General features: G+C 40.4%; 1 protein-coding gene across 1 annotated transcript; it reads right to left on the reverse strand.

The window, feature by feature from the left end:
• Positions 1–695: 695 nt before the first annotated feature.
• On the reverse strand, positions 696–18,708 carry LOC117818819 (guanine nucleotide-binding protein G(q) subunit alpha-like). Its single transcript, XM_034691912.1, is given in 8 exon segments — positions 696–2,446; positions 2,810–2,937; positions 2,939–2,961; positions 3,865–3,994; positions 4,800–4,928; positions 5,036–5,190; positions 7,362–7,546; positions 17,606–18,708. Coding segments are annotated over 8 exon segments (1,077 nt in total). The 5' UTR covers positions 17,742–18,708; the 3' UTR covers positions 696–2,255.
• Positions 18,709–19,355: the final 647 nt, after the last annotated feature.

Below are 19,355 nucleotides of genomic sequence, written 5' to 3' on the forward strand. Positions count from 1 at the left end.
CACAGCTTGTTCAGTAGGCAATATGTACATGAGAATCAGAATCAGAACAGGTGTATTTTACTCTAATGGTTCTGTTCATGAATACATTCTGAAAAATAAACTGCACATTCTTAATGAAATGATAGAAAGATGAAAATGAAGGACCCAAAGCATCTCAAACATGTATATTCCTAATCTGGTCAGTCTTGGTTGTGTTAAATGAATCTGATACATAAAGTTTCTAAAAGGGTTGGGTTCATTTGAAGTGTACACTGTAAATGATGATGGTATTAGACTCACTCATCCTCTCTGCCATCCATCCTTGTTCTACTTTGTAACTAAAACATCTCCATTAAAGAGGTGGTCTGTTTGTAGGGTTTGGAGGGTTTAGGGTCACAATGTGTGCAAAAAAATGTAATCTCAAACTAAGTTATTACTTTTTAAAGAAGTTTTGCATGAAAATGACATAAAAGCATAAAAAACTACGAGTAATGTGATAAGTGCTCTGTTGAAGATCTCAACTGTTACAATACACCACAGAGAGTGAAGTCATCACTATAACGAGCCAGCCACTTTCAGTGGTGGAATACCAATCAATGTGTTATTTGATAATAACATTCCTCTTTATGCACCTCTGTAGCCCAACAGTGTTTCTCGGCTGAGGAAACACAAAGTGTACATTCTCCTCTTAATAAAAGGAAACACAAACAAACATGTAAATAACATATTTTTCTTCCAAAAAAATGATTAGCCATTAGACATACAATACAATTACATAGATACATATTTTCAATACTGCACTTTCAATCTGCCAAAAAAGTAATGATTACAAAGCCAACAAAGATGCTGCCATATATATAGAGATGTATGTACAAATGATTATAGCATTCATAATTGCACTATGCCTCAATAAATGTAAATTACAGGCTTGTGTTCTCAGGAGTCGTTACAAAAAAAATACTTAAAGTGAGTCAGGAATGAAAGTTGTTGCCAATCAACGACAAGAAGGGCTTACTTGGTACAAACTGAACGTCAACACTTTGCCCTTTAACAGAGGAATTAGATCAATGTATTCTCCACCGCTACTGAACTACAACAGTCAGACAGCTGGGTAGTGATTGGAGAATTTTAGCTACAATGTGACTGCAGGCCAGGAGGCGGAGTTTGCAGCCACGCCTGGGATTGTGATTAGACAGTTCGGAAATGGGGGGGGGGTGGGTGGGGGATACTGTTCTGTTTACTTTGATAAATACTTCAGAACTGCAGGAACAACTTGGTCAACACTTTTCATTAAAGAAGTAAACAGCGCAAAATGGAGTCTGGTGCTTGTGTCATGGTTTTTGGCATTGGCAATAAATACACATATTACCATTATAAAAAGCGTTAATGTGGCACAGTTGAACATAATCATTTAACGACATTGTCTCATAATTATAACATCCTCCACTCCCTTCAGTCTTTGTGAAGCAACCAGCACCATCAGGATTTCCATGACGGAGCAGAGAGGTCCCTGCGTGCCTCCTGGCCTGGTTGCTTTAGAGCTCAGAAAGCATTTTGTTAAAGCCAAATTCTGTGACACTCCTGAACGGCACGGTTACATTGATACTGCAGAAGTGCCATGTGCTTTCAATCAACACATGACAGAGGCAAGAAATACTTTCATGATCACACATGCGCTACTCATCAGATGGTACTGAAGTTAATGCATATATAATAATAATGATTGAAGTCAATTGATACTAAATCAATGTGAGATCATTTAAAAGTCACAGTTTATACCTGCTTTAAGTGAATGCTGTCAAATAGAGATGCATCAGATTTTATGGAAAGGTAGAGGTAAGGAGGGAGGGTGAAAAAAAAGGGGATGAAGACCGCTTTTTTCCTTTCTTGGATATAAAAAGTCAGAGAGGGAGCACATTGCATTCCATCTGTTTCTGATGTATCAGAACACTTCTACCCTAAGTGCACAAAGTGGTTTGTTTTTGTCGAAAAACTTAACATAAAAACAAAACTCCACAATGCACAAGGCCTATACCAACGAGGACTGCTGCTGTACATATTCAACAGCAAAGTCCTCCAAATATCCACCTTCCCCTACATGTCATCACCTTCTCAAGATAACATTTTGCTAACCCCTTGGTGTACATGCGATCAACAAATTGCAAATAAATCAATATTATGCAACCATTAGATTTTCTCATCATGAATGTGCGTGATCTTTCTCTTCACAGATTGTGTCCGTCAGTCAGTCAGTGTGTTGGCAGCCCTGCTCCGCTCTACACCAGGTTGTACTCCTTCAGGTTGAGCTGCAGGATTGTGTCCTTGACGGCTGCAAAGACGAAGCGGATGTTCTCTGTGTCGGTGGCACACGTGAAGTGAGAGTAGATGATCTTATCGCTATCTGGATTCAGGTCCACAAACATCTTCAGAATGAACTCTCGCCCTGCTTGGGCATCTCTTTGAGGACCTACAGCAGAGGAGATGATGCTGGGTGAATACAACATGCGAGATGATAGAACAAGCTGCATCTACTCTGTCCAAAGAGGGGAACCAAAATGTTGAAATTACTTTGGAACAATAATAATAATTTATTAGTGTACTTTTGCATCCTTTTAGATCTAAATGCTACATCCTACAAGAAATCAAGGCTTTTACAGGCAGATTTTTTATTGCAATGCTATAAATTAAAATTTTAAGTACTTTTCAAAAAGGATTTTCTCACACTAGAAGGTTTCCAAGAGCATTACCTTAAGAGAAAAACAAAACACGCTCTACTAAATTAGGTAGGTTTATTTATAGTTCAACTGTTGTTAATGCTGCTGTTACTCACCATCGTACTCTGGAAAGTAATCAACAAGATGTGAGTACATGATCTTCTCCTCCAGCAGGTCCTTCTTGTTGAGGAACAGAATGACGGACGAGTTTTGGAACCATGGGTATGTGATTATTGTCCTAACAGAGCTTACTCTCTTCCATCCGGTTCTACAGAGAGAGCGTGTCATTTTGGGGTTGAGACAAGGGAGAAAGAAAGGATGTGGGGGGGGGGGGGGGGGGGGGGGGGGGGGGGGGGGGGGGGGGGGTGGGGACATATCAAGAGAAAAAGAAAGAAAGAGAGAGTGTTAACCACTTAATTAAACTGCAGTCTTCCATTCTCATTAATTACAGATTTTAATAAAGGCTTTACCGCAGCAGAGAGGGGGGGGGGGGGGGGGGGGGGGGGGCAGTAAAGATGAGAGGGAGGGGCGGCCATGTTGCCTTCAAGACTTAAGACTTTCATTTCTCCACTTGCACTTCATTCAGTGTTTAATTAAACAAAACAATCACTCTGACAGCAACCCTCAGATATCACATCACATGAGCTGCAGTGTATGTGGAGTGATAAACAGAACATCTCCTGTGAATTATATAAACTAATAGAATGACATGAGAACACAGAAGACATGCAGCTGCTCGGTCTGCTCCTCTAAAGATTGCACGCTTGCAGTCACAGCAGAAAGAAAACACACACACACACACACACACACACACACACACACACACACACACACACACACACACCTGCTCATTAATACACTTTAACAAACTGACATACAGGCTTTATCCTCTAAAGATGGAAGACATGGCCTGAGGTGGTATTCAAAACAGCTGGCTGATCATTTACAAATGCTTTCCAAGGGAAAAGAAGGTGGAGCACGTCCTGGCAGACGGACAATCTGATTTCCATTGATTTAAATAGAGACTTAAACTTTTCATCTTCAGGACTCCAAACAATCGAACACGACACATACAATAATCACTTTTTAGAAAGCAAATGTTTTTTTCTAATTGTAAAACTTTGCTGTTTCTTGTCACAAATGATCAAACTGTTGTGTAATGATAATTCACCTCATTGTCTGACTCCACCAGCACTTGGTCGTACTCGCTGAGTGCAACCAGGAACATGATGGATGTGACGTTCTCAAAGCAGTGGATCCACTTCCTCCTCTCTGACCTCTGACCTCCAACATCCACCATCCTGTAACAGCAAAGGGATCCAAAAGACAGAAAACAGTTAGCTATGAATTTTCAGAGGTATTTCTTAATAAATTGGAATATCTATGAAAGTAAAATAGTAGACTTTGATTACTGCCTGTGCCATAATTCATAGAACATAAGACAGGGCACTAATTTAACTCAGTGGTAAAGCGTGTGTCCCATGTACAGAGGCTTCAGACCTCAAGGTGGGTTGCCAGGTTTAAATATGACACAGCCTCTCTCTCCTGCTCTTTCCTGCTCTATCCACTGTCCTATCATCTAAAATAAAAGGAGGAAGAGTCCTAATTGTGCTCAATCCATACTTCACTTTTTGTTCTTGAATGCAGCTATTGGAGTTAAGAAAGCTGCAGTTAAAAGGGAGAATATCATGCAAAATGGGTACTATCAAAGCATTTGAAGGCATCATGTGGTCATATTTGAACAGCTTTTTTATTTGATTTATTTAAATGATCCCATATTTATAAACATAAATTAAAAGGAACAGGATAGGTTAGTTGGGTTATATAATAATAATTATGCAATAGTCATAATAAAGATTCTGAGGAAATAGGGTGCTAATGTAATGTGCTATCTCAAAACTTTAGAATAAATCTATTTTCTTTCTTTCTACATGAAATAGACATGCTTTCAGATTATTAAAGTCTTAAAGGTAAGGCTCAGCAAAATGTTTGCTTTAATACGTTCCCCTAAAGTTTAAAAAATTGACTTTGAGGGCTGATATTCTATAATTTCTACATTTACTAAAGTGTTATCATCTGATTTGCTGAAAATCTTTCTCCACCCACCTGAATATGACACTCTGCAGGTCAAACGGGTACTCGATGATGCCCGTTGTGGGGACTCGAACCCTCAACACATCCTGCTGGGTGGGAAGGTACACTGGCTCTGAGATCCGGTCCAACGCATTCAGATAACTACAAACAAAGAGAGGAAAATCAGTATTTTGTTTTACCTTAAACATATAAAGAAAAGTATTATTCTTTTGTCATCTGCATCTGGCAGTGCATTCTGGTGTACTCACTATTTGGTGGAGTCTGACAGCTGGTATTCCCTCCTTCGGTCGTAGGACTCCTGGATGCCCGGGTCATTCCAAAGGCTCTTGATTGCATCTACATAAGGGTTCTCCATTGTGGAGACCTTTTCTACGTCCACCTCTCTCACAATGTTGGCGTTACCCTGCAGGAATGAAACAAGGAGGAAAAACAGCTATTATACACTGTTCATGCTTCAATCTAAAAAGTCTTACTTTACTTATGAAAACTTCCTGAAGCTTTCTGAATATCTAAAAAAGGACTTCAACCATTCCAGACTATCAGCATGCAGGTCATACTGGTTTATTTTCTCACTCACGTCTTAATATGCAGAAACTTCTTTACACCCTCAGGCTCAGCATGGACCTAATATTTGAATCTCACTGGGCCTATTAAGGGGAAAGTTTTGCCGCCCCAGATTCCCTTTAAAACTCTCCTGTGTCCCGTGATAAAAGATCAGCATGTGCCTGAGGAGTGAAACTTTCTCTCTCACAGTGCACTAAAATTATGACTATATATCACTAATGTTAGCATAATCACAAATCCTAAAAATAAAAAATGAAGCTATGGTGACAATGTGTCAGCAATACTTCTCATACCATTATTATATTCAATGCAAAATTATTCTTATTACATTTTTTCCCCTGCGTAAAAAAGATTCACATGGATTTGATTGGATTTTTATTCAACAAGCTGTTTTATATATTGGCAGACAAGAAACAAGCACAGCATTTTAGATGGGTTTGACCAGCATAAGAGTGAAATAAAAATAAAAAAAGCAACAAAAGTCAGCGTCAACCTGATCAGCAGGTTTCTTTTTCACTCCCTCTGTGATGTCAATGAACTTCTTTTGTGAAGGAGAAATAATTCAATTTTTCTTGTTTATGCTATCTCAGAGTAGTGCTGTTCAACTCTGCCATTGTGCGCATAACTTTAACCTTACATTATTTTGTTGTTTCCTGCACTCTGTCACCTACCTAACCAGACTGGTGTCAACTGCTCGACTTTAACACAGTCAATGTGAGGGATAAACTTTGTGTTCATAGCGTGATTAGAGGTGGTGAAACTGCTTGGCTGAAACAGCACATTCAGTTTCATTCTCAGTGTGCTTGAGGGAAGCGAAAGCAGGCTCAGAGAATGCTCTTTTACCACTACAACAGACTGTGGGGAAAAAAAGAACCTGCTACACTTTGAACAGAGTTTGAAGGATTTGAAATCTTACAGTTTATACACTAAGTGTTTTTCAATCCACAGCTGGCAGACAGGCGTTATCGCTTTGGCTCCACTTTTGAGTGTAATGTAGTAACCTGTTGTCAGGCACTCCTAAGATACATTGGCTGATGACTGTATGGATGTACATGATGGGAAATTTTGACCTTATCTAACCTTTCTCCTGAATTTTACTCACCTGTGATTTTATGATGACAATGATGAAGGCTACAGGCTGACACACCTCATTCCATCAACAACAACGTTACATTGCACACTACATGTAAAGCTGGAGTTTGGTCCTTTGTAACCTGTTGCTTACGTGCCAGCAGCCTATAAGGCCTGTCCTGCTTGATCAGATAACATGGCCTGGAACATACACTTTTTTTATAATCACCTGTGAATTACTTTGAGATGCACCCATGAAATGCTCTTCATTGTGCTCTATCAAATAATTCACAAGGTATCAAGCTGGCACATGCAATTCTGGTGTGATTGTTGAAATAAGTTTACATAAATGAACAACCTCCTACCAGACTGTGGTCCTGCACAGAGGAGCTATATCAGTGTGTGGTTAGCTCTTACCTGAACCAGTAATTCTTTAAAAAAAGCATTGCAGAGAAGTGACTTTGACATTCTACTTTCACTTTGACACTCTACTCTCACAAATGTGGAAGGAGTCACAAAAATGACCTCCTTAATCGACTACAAGGCTAACTCTTACTAATGGATTTAGAGGGTAAAAACAACCCAGTGAAGTGATATTTAAAGCAAGTGAGGTCTCATTTGGAAAAGTATGGGAGGGCAGCTCTATCTTTTGTGTATTTAAACGAGTGAGTTTGTGTTTAAGTGTAGACAGAAGCACTTAAGGAAACACAAATACATTCAGGGTGTGATGAGTGCCAGAGGGCTTAAAGACACAGGAAGTGTCAAAAAGGATAGGAAATGATTATGGACGCCTGTTTCTAATAAGATAGACAGCACTCTAAAAATAAACAAGTTTGGTCACATTGTGCATCTTTTTCTCAGACTATATTCACTTCCTTCTCCTTCTATTTTTCAGTTGAGGAATTTAAAAGCGCTTGACTGATATAGGATCTTGTTTACCTTGTTGTGCTCATATTTGTAGGGGATCTTGAGTGTCTCCATGGCTCGGATCATCGACTGCATGGCTGTGAAGATGTTCTGATACACCAGTTTAGTGAAACTCCTTTTGTCTTCATCTGTGTACCCGGCACCGTGAATAATCCTCATCTGTTTGATGAAGGTGCTCTTCCCACTCTCTCCAGTACCTGAGAAGTTAAACAGAGGAAAAAATGTAGAATATGTTTATGTTGCAAGCTGGAAAAAGGGTTTCATTCAACCACATAGCACATTTCATACCCGAGTCAGCATCCATATGTCTTTAACGGACAAGTATTCGTTTGTAACTTTTCTAGATCTATTTGGGGAAATAAGCAGCACAATATGACACAAGTTATGTTACACATTAAGGCAATGTTTAGTTTAGAAACTTGAGAACAGCCATCAAAATGTTCAAACATGATGGGATGTCTTGCAGATTAGAGTCACATATGTCAACTCAAGTTTCACAGTTAGTACCACCGACTCAAATACAGAGCCTAGTCTTTGCTTTTATCACAGACCTCCCTCCCATTTGTTCTCTTTTTATATATGCATCATCAGGGGTTTAAAACAAGACTACTAAAGGGTGAATTAACAGCTGTATATCCCAAAAGGAGAAGGGACCCACACTCTTGAACAACAGGTCATACACAGTCCCTATGAGGGGTTTCTGGATGGTTATGAAACCAATTAAAATGAACAGTTTTGCCTTTTTCCGGTCTAAAAAAGTACACAAAACTATCAGGTCAGATAAGATCATTTGCAGTATGATGAGAAACACATTTCCCCACTAAAAGAAACACATGCACAGGTCAAATATGTAAGAGATACAACTTTGTCCACAGGGGGCTCCAAAATCAACTCAAACTGAAAGCTCCTCACAGCAGCTTTACTGACGCTGAAAAGTAATGTGATGTTCAGTTTTTGTAGGACGCTCAGAGTTGTTTTTGCTGGTAAAGATTGTATCAAAACCTGGATTCTCACAACAATCTAAAGCTAAATCAAAAGATACTACTGTCCAACTGAAATCGTACACTACTAGTCACTTGCTTTGTGTGTGTGCAGGTTTTAAGTTTTGAGGAAATAGAACTCATCACATCAGACTGGTCTGTTAAAACTGATTACCAGAAACCAACACAATGATCCTGAATCATCTGTGTTCTAAAATAAAAATCAATATATTAGTTCAAAAGCCAAATTAAGCTTATAACTGGGGCTTTCTGTGAGGGACAAAGCAGATTTGTGGTAACCCAGCATCCTATTTACACAAAGAGATGAACAGCTTACACACTCTCTCTCTCTCACACACACACACACACACACACACACACACACACACACACACACACACACACACACACACACACACACACACACACACACACACACACACACACACACACACATTCAGAGTGCACTTACTCAAAGAGGCGGTCAGTGAGGCTCTGTGCTGGCTCCTTTCCTCTCAGCCTGTTTGCTATGTCTGGTCTCAGACCAAGAACAACTTCTCTCTCCTCCCCGTGGTGACAGGGACTGTTTGGGTGTGAAGAGCCTGGCCATATTTTCTCTTTGGTTCATTGAGAATGTCAGCGCACAGACTGAACAGTCTGACTTTACCTCACCGCCAACTCTTGAATAACTGTGGCGGGGAGTAGTGTATGTGTGTGTTTTGCTTGTCAGTGGCAGAGTGACATAAACTGCATTCCAGTGCAACCTACAGTCCCTGTTATAAAAGTCTGCATGTTTTTCACCTCTGTATAATATAAACTCTATTCTAGCCAAATAGCCTCCACTCTCAGAGCCAACAACAGAGACTAATCACTTCAGAAAACCAAGGTGCAGACTAAACTGATGCTGGCACACAACAACCTCAAGAGAACGAGCTTCTCTATTGTAGGCTTTACAACTTAGGAGTCTGAAATGAGCAGGGAGGGTAGTAATGAAAAAAACAGAGACAGAACAATTACATTTTAAGTACCCTTAAGTGCTCTAGAGTGGCCTTAAACTTCAAATATTACTTTGTTTTATAAAGAACACAAAGAAATCAGAACATGCTGTATATACATGTACATATTTGAGTTTACTGACAACTGTTTTTCAGTGACCTTAAGTATGTCTATGCTAGTTTTAGCCTCGAATGTTGCCAACTATTTTAACATGACAAAATACATTATATACATAAATACACAACATGCCTATTTATATGCAAACAGTTTCTGCATTTTCATTGTATGGTTTCAAATTATGCAGCAAGGATGAGGCCATAGTGAGGATGAGGCCATAGTTCTCCCTGGAAAATGGTGGCTGCTCCCTCCAAATAGTGAGTGAGTCTTTGCCCCTATAAGGAGTTCAAGTCACAAGTGAGGGTAAAATGGATTGTGAGGTTGTCAGGCAGGTTGCTGCTGCATCAGCAGGCGTTTTACCAGACCATTCTTGGGAAAGAAGGAGCTGAGCCTAAAGGAAAAGCTTTCAATTTACCAAGTCAATCTACGTGCCAACCCCCGGCTATGTCCACGAATTTTGGGTAGTGACCGAAGGAATGACATTGCGGATACAAGCAGCTGGAGCGACTTTCCTTCTAAACGTGGATGGGCTCTGCCTTAGAGATAGGGTCAGGAGCTCAGAGTAGAGCTGTTACCCCTTCACCTCAAAGGGAACAGCTGAGGTGGTGGGGTGGATCTGACTCCTGGAGGAGGCATGTCCAACTGGGAGGGGACCCTGAGGTAGACCCAGAGCTAGCTGGAGGGATTATATATCCCATCTGGTCTGGGAATGCTTCGATTCCCCCAGGAGGAACTGGAAAACGTTGGAGGGGAGAGGGATGTCTGGGTCTACTTGCTTAGCCTTCTGCCAACACCACAGACCTCGGATAACCGGAAGCAAATGGATGGATGGATAAATGGTTTCAAATTAGATTTTTAATTGCTTGCAAGTGCTACATGCTAATGCTGTACACATGATGTTGTGTTATCTATTAAGTATACACTTTGTGGCCCAAAAGAGTGGGCCAGACATGTCACACCTGTCCTCCATGGGCTCATCCCGTAAACCCAACTGTCACATTAACCTCAGTGATAAGTTGTAGCTGTTGCAGACCAAAATAGAGCTGTACAAGAGTTAATGCCTTAAATCATCCAGACTAAAAATAGACACCTTTTTTTTTTAATGGGCAAAGTGGAACAGTGAGTAATCTCAAAAACTTAAATAAGTGTGCCACTGGGCTTTGGGGTTTGCTCTAGTGTGGCACAGTTCTGATCTCCTCACAGCTGTTTGAACACAGAGAACCCTGAAGAAGAAGAAGAATGCAACTGGGTCATAAATTCCCTGGACTGAGACCTTACAGCAACTCAACCTTTCCTCTGAGGATCCACTGAGAAAATACTCCCCACAGAGAAAAACACAAGACTACCTATATAAACATGAGGAGGTTTAACATCATTTTATCATCAGCAAATATAAGATCCATAATGAGTCAAAAGCCTTTGAAATCTTAACTTTTCTGCTGAATGATTCAGGATTGCTGGACAACATCTGGATCTGCTCTGTCATATCAACAAGAGACACTGAAAAAGAAACAGAAGCAGCAGGTATGCTAGGCATGAATGTGTGCTTTCCATCAGAGGCTGCTGAGTCATCTTTCAAACCAATGTAGTGTCCCGGTATTAACCCAGTGTTTGAGGTCAGTGTGAATGAATGAGTTGAGTAAGTCTGATTCAGCTCCATTTCCGGAAACTAAGGCTCCAGGACTTGAGAACACAGTCAGACTCAGAGGAAGCAGGGCGATAAGACAACGAAAAAAAACAAAAAAACAGAAAAGAGCTCTATGTCTGTTTGAAGCATTCATTTACTCATGGGATACTCTGGACATCTGAAACCACGGCATGAGCTGTAACTTGCTCAAACAATTATCAAGCTTGGTATCATCCTCCATGTAGAAAAGGTTGTTTACTGTTAGTCATAAGATAAGTATGGTAAGTTTTACCCCTCAACATTCCCTGAATGCACCACAGCATCAAAGTTTGTTATGCACAGACAGGGGCGTGTCCAGACTTTTATGGGGGTGGACTGTGGCCAAACTGGGGCACTGACTTGTGCAGGGGTGGCAGGAAATATGTCAGCACAAAACAAATGAACTACATTTATTCACCCTTAAATCACAATTTGAAGTACCAGACAAAAGAAATGGGCCAAATTTAAATGAAAAAAAAAAAAACCCTTCTAGATGCCCGATGCAACACAACCCATATAGATGATTTAATAGGAGTCCCACTTCTGACAAGGCAAATAGCCACTCAGGGTTTAGGTTTTCAGGGTGGCCAGTCACATTTAAGGAGGGCAATGGGCACTGCTAGCGACCCCCTGGAACTACCCCTGTGCACGGATGAGCTGACTTTTTAAAGCGGATGAAGTGAGGGAAAATGATACAATGCTTTACCATCATGATTTTAAAAATGCATGAGTGAAGAAGAGGAGAATAATTCATGATCAACAGCTTAGCAGCACCTCAAGGAGAGTTAAAGCACAACACTGAGCCAGACTGTAGTACCACACTTTACTGACACTTAGCCTCAATTATGCTGTGTTTTTCTAACTACAGTCTGTGGTATCTGTGTGTACACACATGGTGAGCAAAGTGTTGGTTACTTCTTACCCTGCTCCTAGTGTTTCAAAGGGTCTGACAATGACACACTACAAGCAGGAAGCTTCAGCTCTAAATCCTAACATTAGCTGCCTTCTTTTTTTTTTTACATGACAGAGTTATTGCATTACATTTAAAGTACATCCATGTGATAGTGGGTACAAGGTGTAGGTACAAATTAATGGAAAACAGGATTCTCTGTTAAAATAATCTTCAGGTATGAAAGTTCAGACATGAGTAACACCGTAAAATGTTTGAAACTAAAGCTCCAGAACACAGATTTATCAAGGTTAAATAGTCTTGATTGAATGTTAGGAAATCCTATTGAATGAAATTGGACCATTGTGGATTGATTGATTGATTGATTGAAAGTGATGAATGAGGATTGTAGACCTTGCTTTTTTATGGTTTGTTCTTTTCTCTTAAGAAAGGAAACTCACTCCCGTGGTTGTGAAATCGATTCAGTGTTAGTGGAAGGCAGCCCGAGGCCAGCAAAAGCTTAACTCTTGGCAAAGCACAATGCAGAGACATGAATAAAATAAAATGAAACACTATTTTGAACCCATGGACTGTCTAGATATAAGTCTGGTGTACTGAGCCAGCTTTCAGAGTGTGATTATCTTTAGTTTGTGAGAGCTCTTCAAGTTCAGGACAACTAGATGTTGATTACACACAGTCAAAATGTATACATTATGTATCATGACACGCGAGGCAAGATCTTCATTACACTGAAATAAAACTAGAAAGCTATTTAACCACACTGCTTTGTATGTCGTAGTGGAGTTGTATCATACTGCAAAATTATCATCAGGTTTTCATTTTTTATAATGCTCCTTCTCTTGCTTCACTTTATAAATTGGCTGCACTCACACAAGAATCGTATGACTTCTTTATTGCTCTCCTCTCCCAATTACAACCATGTGTTTGTTGAAAGCTTGTTAAAGGTTGCGGTGGACTTTGTTCAATCGTAGCCTTGACAGAGTTCCCACAGCTTTTATTGTCTGATAAAAGCAGCTGACGGTGATTGCTCACTTTTGCAAATGTTTTTGACGGATATTATGCAAAATTTGAGTGCAAAAGAACAGATGGGGAATGCTTTAATAATGCAGTGATTTCAAAGGCTGCTCAGCTGTGACTATGGAGGAAATTCCACTTGTCTATGAGAGTCCCTGTGTATGTGTAAATGTATGTGTAAGAGAGAAAAAGGGGGACAGGCATCATAAACTAGGTCCAAGGGTCTCTGGAGGAATCAGGTTTGGCTGTGCCACTTTTTTTAATGAAGCAATTATTAATCAATTAGTCTGATGGAGACCTGCCTGATTATTATTTATAGTTAACCCTTTTAACAACTTTTTTTTAATGTCAGTGCTAAATAAATACATACTCAGACGTATGCAGTATGTAGAAAAGTGGTCAAAATCCTCAATGAATCACTAACTATAAAATACCAAAAAATTACAACTCATATGAATATACATTTTAGAGTCTCGTAGATTTCAGTTACAACATTATCACCATGCAAACATAGGTATCATACAAAGAGTCATTTAAATTTGGTTGCCTGATAAAAAAACTCATAAACAGTTACTATTAGATCAAGAGTCTCAGATGTCAGAGAATAATATTACTCAGATAAGTTTTCAACATGCTCACAAATGTTGTATCATGCTTCCATAAAAAAGTATGCAGCTTCAATGTTGTCCTTTCCATCCTCATAAACTAGGAGCTTATCAATGAATCCCAGGTATAGAGAATAAAACATTCACTTTGATTGATCTGTGGCTCTCTGCTAAAATCATTCCCTTTATATAAACCAAACTGTAAATAAGGAAGTCTGGAAGGTGAGAGATCACTTTAAATAAACAATATGGAAACAGTCAGCAGCAAAATATGCACAAAATGTAGCTCACATACTTTTCATTAAGAACACAGATTCTCTATTTCTCTCCAGCCACCAGTCACTATGTCACCGTTCCAAGACTAAGTTGTTGCTTTCCTCTCTTCTCTATTCACCGTGAGCTTCCCATGACTGCACAGCTCTGGAATCTCAGAGAATGTAACAGAGCTGCAGTTTCTACCTTCTCTCCTCTGATGGTTTGCATGTCTGCAGACTTAATGTCACACTTTAAGAGAAGAAGTCTGATAAAACAAACATGGAGGAACAGTCCAAGTTCAGTCATTTTCATTATTTCACATGTAATTCCCCTTCATGAGGTCTTCAAAAGAAAAACAGTCTCAGACCAAACCTCCCTCTGCCGTGCTACAGACACAATGGAGTGTAGGTATTCTACGAGAATTGCATCTCCTGCAAATTTCAGAAAGTTTAGGGAAGAGAAGTGCTCCTCTTTATCTCAACTCTCAATTCCACTGTATATGTTGCTCACTACTCCTCCAGCGGAGCAGCTCAGTTGATGAGCCTCCATTCGAGGCAACAGAGCGCATGGGAACTTTACTATGTCCACTTGAGACCTCAAGAAAACACTTAACATTCAGACTTTTCCAACATGCTGTTTGTAGCGCTCTCAGAGTGACTCTCAATGTTAACTAATTACCTCCTCTCTCTCTAACTCTGTTTTCAGATGAGCTGATCTTATGACCTGTACATTATGTCCTGCAGCAGCTAGCATGTGACCATCATTTATGCTAGAGGCTAGAAATGTTTTTTTCTGTTGTGCTATCTTTTAAAAGGACAAAAAAAAGTGTTTTGTTTTTTTGAGAAGGAATTTTGCAAACCAAAATCCTTCTAACTCTACTAAGACTTTTTGTTTTCTCCTGATCTACTGTTCCCAAATGAACCCAATAAGTAGATTCATATTTCACAGCAAGAAGAGCACAGCTGGGATTAATGACATTCATTATTTCTGCATGTGATGCTGTAGTTAATAATGTTATAAGTGACAGATTGTGAGCTGTGAAATAAAAAGTGTAGAAATTCCACTCCTCTGTTTTTACTGCCATGGTTTAGAAATCCTAGAGCAATGTTACATCCTGACTTTTCATTGCGTTAAGTTTTAGTGTGTTTCCAAAGTTCTAAGGGTTTCAGATAACATATAGTGTGGAACAGGCTTTTTGGTGGATATGAAGCTTTGTGCATCAACGGGTAAAATAGAGGCACGGTCCCCTCTAATGGATCATCACTGGGATTCAATTTACGATGAATGACTGTGTTCATGTAACACTGAAGGTGATCATTTTCAGTAGCTTCTTGCCGAGAAGCCCCCCCCCCCCTAAATGTTCTTCAGCTTCTGTAGAAATTGATCATCATTGCTGGACTTTTCCTGGGTCACCTTTCTTGTGAGAGTCTATCATACATCTGACTCATAAGCTGGACTTGAACCTCATATGCCAGATAGCTCCTAAGTGTTACACTATCAAATACCATCTTCCCCTCCTCTCGCTGCAGCAACTACTCAGCTCTGTTGATAGTTATGTTTTCTTGGTCATCTGCCCGGGTTAAATGATTGTTGAAATCAATACATCTCCCTCATCAGTTCACAACACCTTAATGGATATAAGAGGCAACACGAGGATGGATTAAATGCTTGCCATGTTTTAAACTTGCTCGTTTGTTGTATTGGGTGGGCTCCACTGTCTACAGTCCCTGTGGATATAAAACAATTATTGGGAACTGAGAAACTTCTGAACTTGAATTGAGAGTTTTCTGATAGATCCCACCAGACATTAAGCAATTAGTGAGTTACAAAGCCCGCAATACACAAATAGCATAATATGTGAAAGGAGCTATCTGATACATCCACAAGGATAACTCTATCGTAAGGAGCCTGATGGGCGGAGTCTGCCTGCAATGTGCGCCTCACTGCTGTCAGTCTCTTTCCAAGCTCTGTGCTAAAACTACAAGCAGCCTTTCACTTTTTTTTGCCCTTTTAAATTCTTGTTTTCTGTACTGTGAGCTGTATAAGTATGATCATCCCTTCTTTCCCCCCTGGTGGCTGTTTCACCTGGTTTAACCTCGACCATAGTCCAATGCATTTACGTCTTTATAACACAATTTACACCATATACTCCCTGCAAATAATGCTACCTTCTTCGTGTAAAATTGGACTTTCTCATTACACAAACAATTAAATATTATTGAAGTTTGCAGCAGAAGAATTACACCCATGTTAAGTCATTTGAAAACTTCTTTCACTGCTACTTACTCTGCCTTATTTTCCCTACAACTGATGGTTTGTGAGTTTCCCAGTATTAGGAGCATGCCCATCAAACTGTTCTGGAATAGACAGCCTGTTTTGACAGGACCTTCTCAAGCTCAAAAAATAAACACTGCACATGAATCGTATAAGAATTGGGACACATGTCCTCATGAGAACACAGCTACTCCTCAAACAGAGTAACTGGCTGACTGTAAGTGTGCATAACGGGGAAATTGTTAGGTTTTATAAGAGATTGGAGAGCAACTAGAACGCAGTTATTTGTTCATAGTTTTACAGTCAGCTTCTTCTTGTCTGGATAAGAGAGATCCTTTCCATCCTTTTTGTTTTACAGGACTGCAAACGTGAAACACTTGCTCCTTAACTGAAACAGCTACTGTCCGCCTTCAGAGAGAAGCTTTGGATGATGTGATTTCCTGCTTTTTTAAAAGGACCCAGAGATGAGGGCACTGGAACAGGAAGAGAGGTTTCTGACACCACTCTCTACAGCCATGGTCATCAAAGCTAATGGGCTTTTTGCTAAAATCAAATTAAAACGGGATGGTGAGTAGATGACTTGTTTTGCTCATATATCTCCAGCATGACTAATACTTCTGTAAGGCATTGACAACTCTGCTTTCCGACCTGAATTCATAACCCTGGAGTATTTAAATGTGCAAGTACAATACAGTATTCTTTTAAGAGTTATACTTTTTCTGGTACAAGTGACTAAAGGTCCATTATTCGAACACTTAAAGCCAAAAGAGTAGGGCTAGATAGACACGTGTACTTTTTTGAACTGATGGCATCTTTGCTGTTGTTGCATGAGGTTAGTCAGAGTCTCAAAGACGATTCAAGTAATTATTCTATACAAATCTAAAGGGGCATACCGTCACCCCCATTTCCATATGCTAGAACAGTATGCTTCCAACCTGCACTATAGGGTGACACCTGTGCGGTAATCATTGCCAGGGTGAGGTGTTTAGCTGCAGTTCTGTCTTGATTACTCCCAATAAAACTAGACTTTGGCCCAGCTTATGTTACACACACCACCTGGACTAGTCCATATAGTCCTGGATACACAGGTTGTTGCTGTCAGGCCACTAGTTGTATGGAGGTAGCGGTAGTAGCTGAGAAGCATTTGTTTCCTCTACACTAACCAGTTACAGTAATTCAAATGAGGTGATTTTTACTACAGGAGAGTAGGCCTGGCTGGGCAGCATCTCCTCTCTCTGCTGACCTGCCAATCTGTACACTCTCACTCCTTTCATTGAGATATTTCAACCAACTTCACACAGGTGGGAGGTCCCATTAGTGGACCCCCACCTATGTCTACCTAACCCACACCCGCCCCCCTGCCAGACAAAGGTATTTTTGGTGTGAGGAATGTGTGCTCCTCTCCCTCCCCTGTGTGTCTCCCGTGTTGTGGAGCTTACCGAGAAGCAACAGTTTCAGCTCCCGGCGTGCGTCCCTCTTATCCCGGCGGAGCTGCCTCTCGATCTCGTCGTTGATCCGCCTGGCTTCTTTCGCCTCTTCGCTGAGGCAGCACGCCATTATAGACTCCAGGGTCATTTTTAAGTCTTTTTTTTTTTAATTATTTTGTAGGACACAAGCACGCCTTTTCCTCCTCACTGATTCATTCAGATTTCAGAAGCGTAAAAAACAACAACCGAGGCCTGTGAATGCCAAATAACGTCCTCATACAGGCCTGCTTGTGGTGAAATAACGCGTGGACGCCCTTTATAATGAGTCTGTACAGCGCACAGATTGTGCTTGGGACGAAAATTAGATATGTGAGAAATTATTATTTACCCCCCACCCCCCCCTCCCCCCGTTTCGGTTCGCTTTCTGTGCCTCCCGACAGCTCCAAAAAGAAGTGTCCAAAGCGGTTTGAGATTAATATCAGTGTAATCTTAATTGGTGTAATCTGCTTTTCCTTCTCAATATGATCAACAGATCCTTTAAAGACACATCCTCCGTACAAGCTCTGGGTGATCTCGTTAACTGTGAAGCATTGCCATCCGTGCCCGGCCACCCTTTCCAAAGTCTTCAATGTTGCTATTTTTCAATCAACAGAATCCACTCGTGTTGAAGTTATCGTCCGTGGAAGAAGACGACAGAGGGAAATCACATGTAAATACAGCTGTCCGTTTGTTTTCCAATGGCTCGACTCCCGGGCGTGGTAAGGCAGAATATGGCGGACTTTCACTCCAATCCGCTAGGCTGGGATACAGTACAGTTATCTCTCTCTGTCTGCTGAAAAAAACCAAGAAAGACACACATAACATCGCATTTTAGCCGGAGCCCTCGGCGCAGCAGCGAAAACAAGTCCCAGTTTGAGTACAACAGGCGTCTACGTCTGCAGTTCAGCCGTGGGTTGATACGAAATGAATAGACGGCGTGTTGTTGCTTTTCCCCCGGCCAATCTTCTCCTTTTCCTCAATTCTCTTCATGTATTTTTATTACAGAGGCCATCCACTCCTCCGCTGGCAGAATGACGTCGGCCTCCCATCGACCAGGGGGAGTGTCACGTCAAACAAACGCCACACACAAGTATTTATACCCCAACCTGTGGAATAGAGAATATGCATGAATGGAGGAGCTGGACGCATAACTCCACGGGCGTGTGTAACAGCGTGCGGTGATATTCATGTTTTGTACTATGGGAACAATAATGAACTGTCGTCACAGCACAGCCGATGTCAGCACGTATGATGCACTTTAATAAAATAAAATGTGGTGCTTTTTAGGTCGACTGTGTATTCTATGTATCATGATAACCAAGGCGTTGTACATTTATGTGAATATTCTCTTTTACAGTATCGGTGAGTTTGATTTTAGTTAAGTGTGCAGCAGTGTCATGGTGTGGATAGTTTGATATTGTGAGGACAAAAGACAAAAAAAGGAAATGTTACCATGAAATTACTACAGAATTACTTTGTCTCTATACCAGATACAATTATTAAAATATATATATTATTAAACAATCAAAAAAATGGCTGCTTTCATGCAGATGTTGTATTTTTTTTTGTGGGGTGGAGTTGTAATTGACAATATTATGTGAGCTATGTCTCAAGTTGATGGCCCACAAGGTGTACAGTGGACTTCTTTGGGCCTACTTATGACATATTTTTTGTTTAAATCGTTTTGTGTGTTTGACATCCACCTTTCGAGCAGTGGTTTCTT

Source organism: Notolabrus celidotus, chromosome 9, assembly GCF_009762535.1.
Source record: "Notolabrus celidotus isolate fNotCel1 chromosome 9, fNotCel1.pri, whole genome shotgun sequence".
NCBI classification, from domain to species: Eukaryota; Metazoa; Chordata; class Actinopteri; order Labriformes; family Labridae; genus Notolabrus; species Notolabrus celidotus.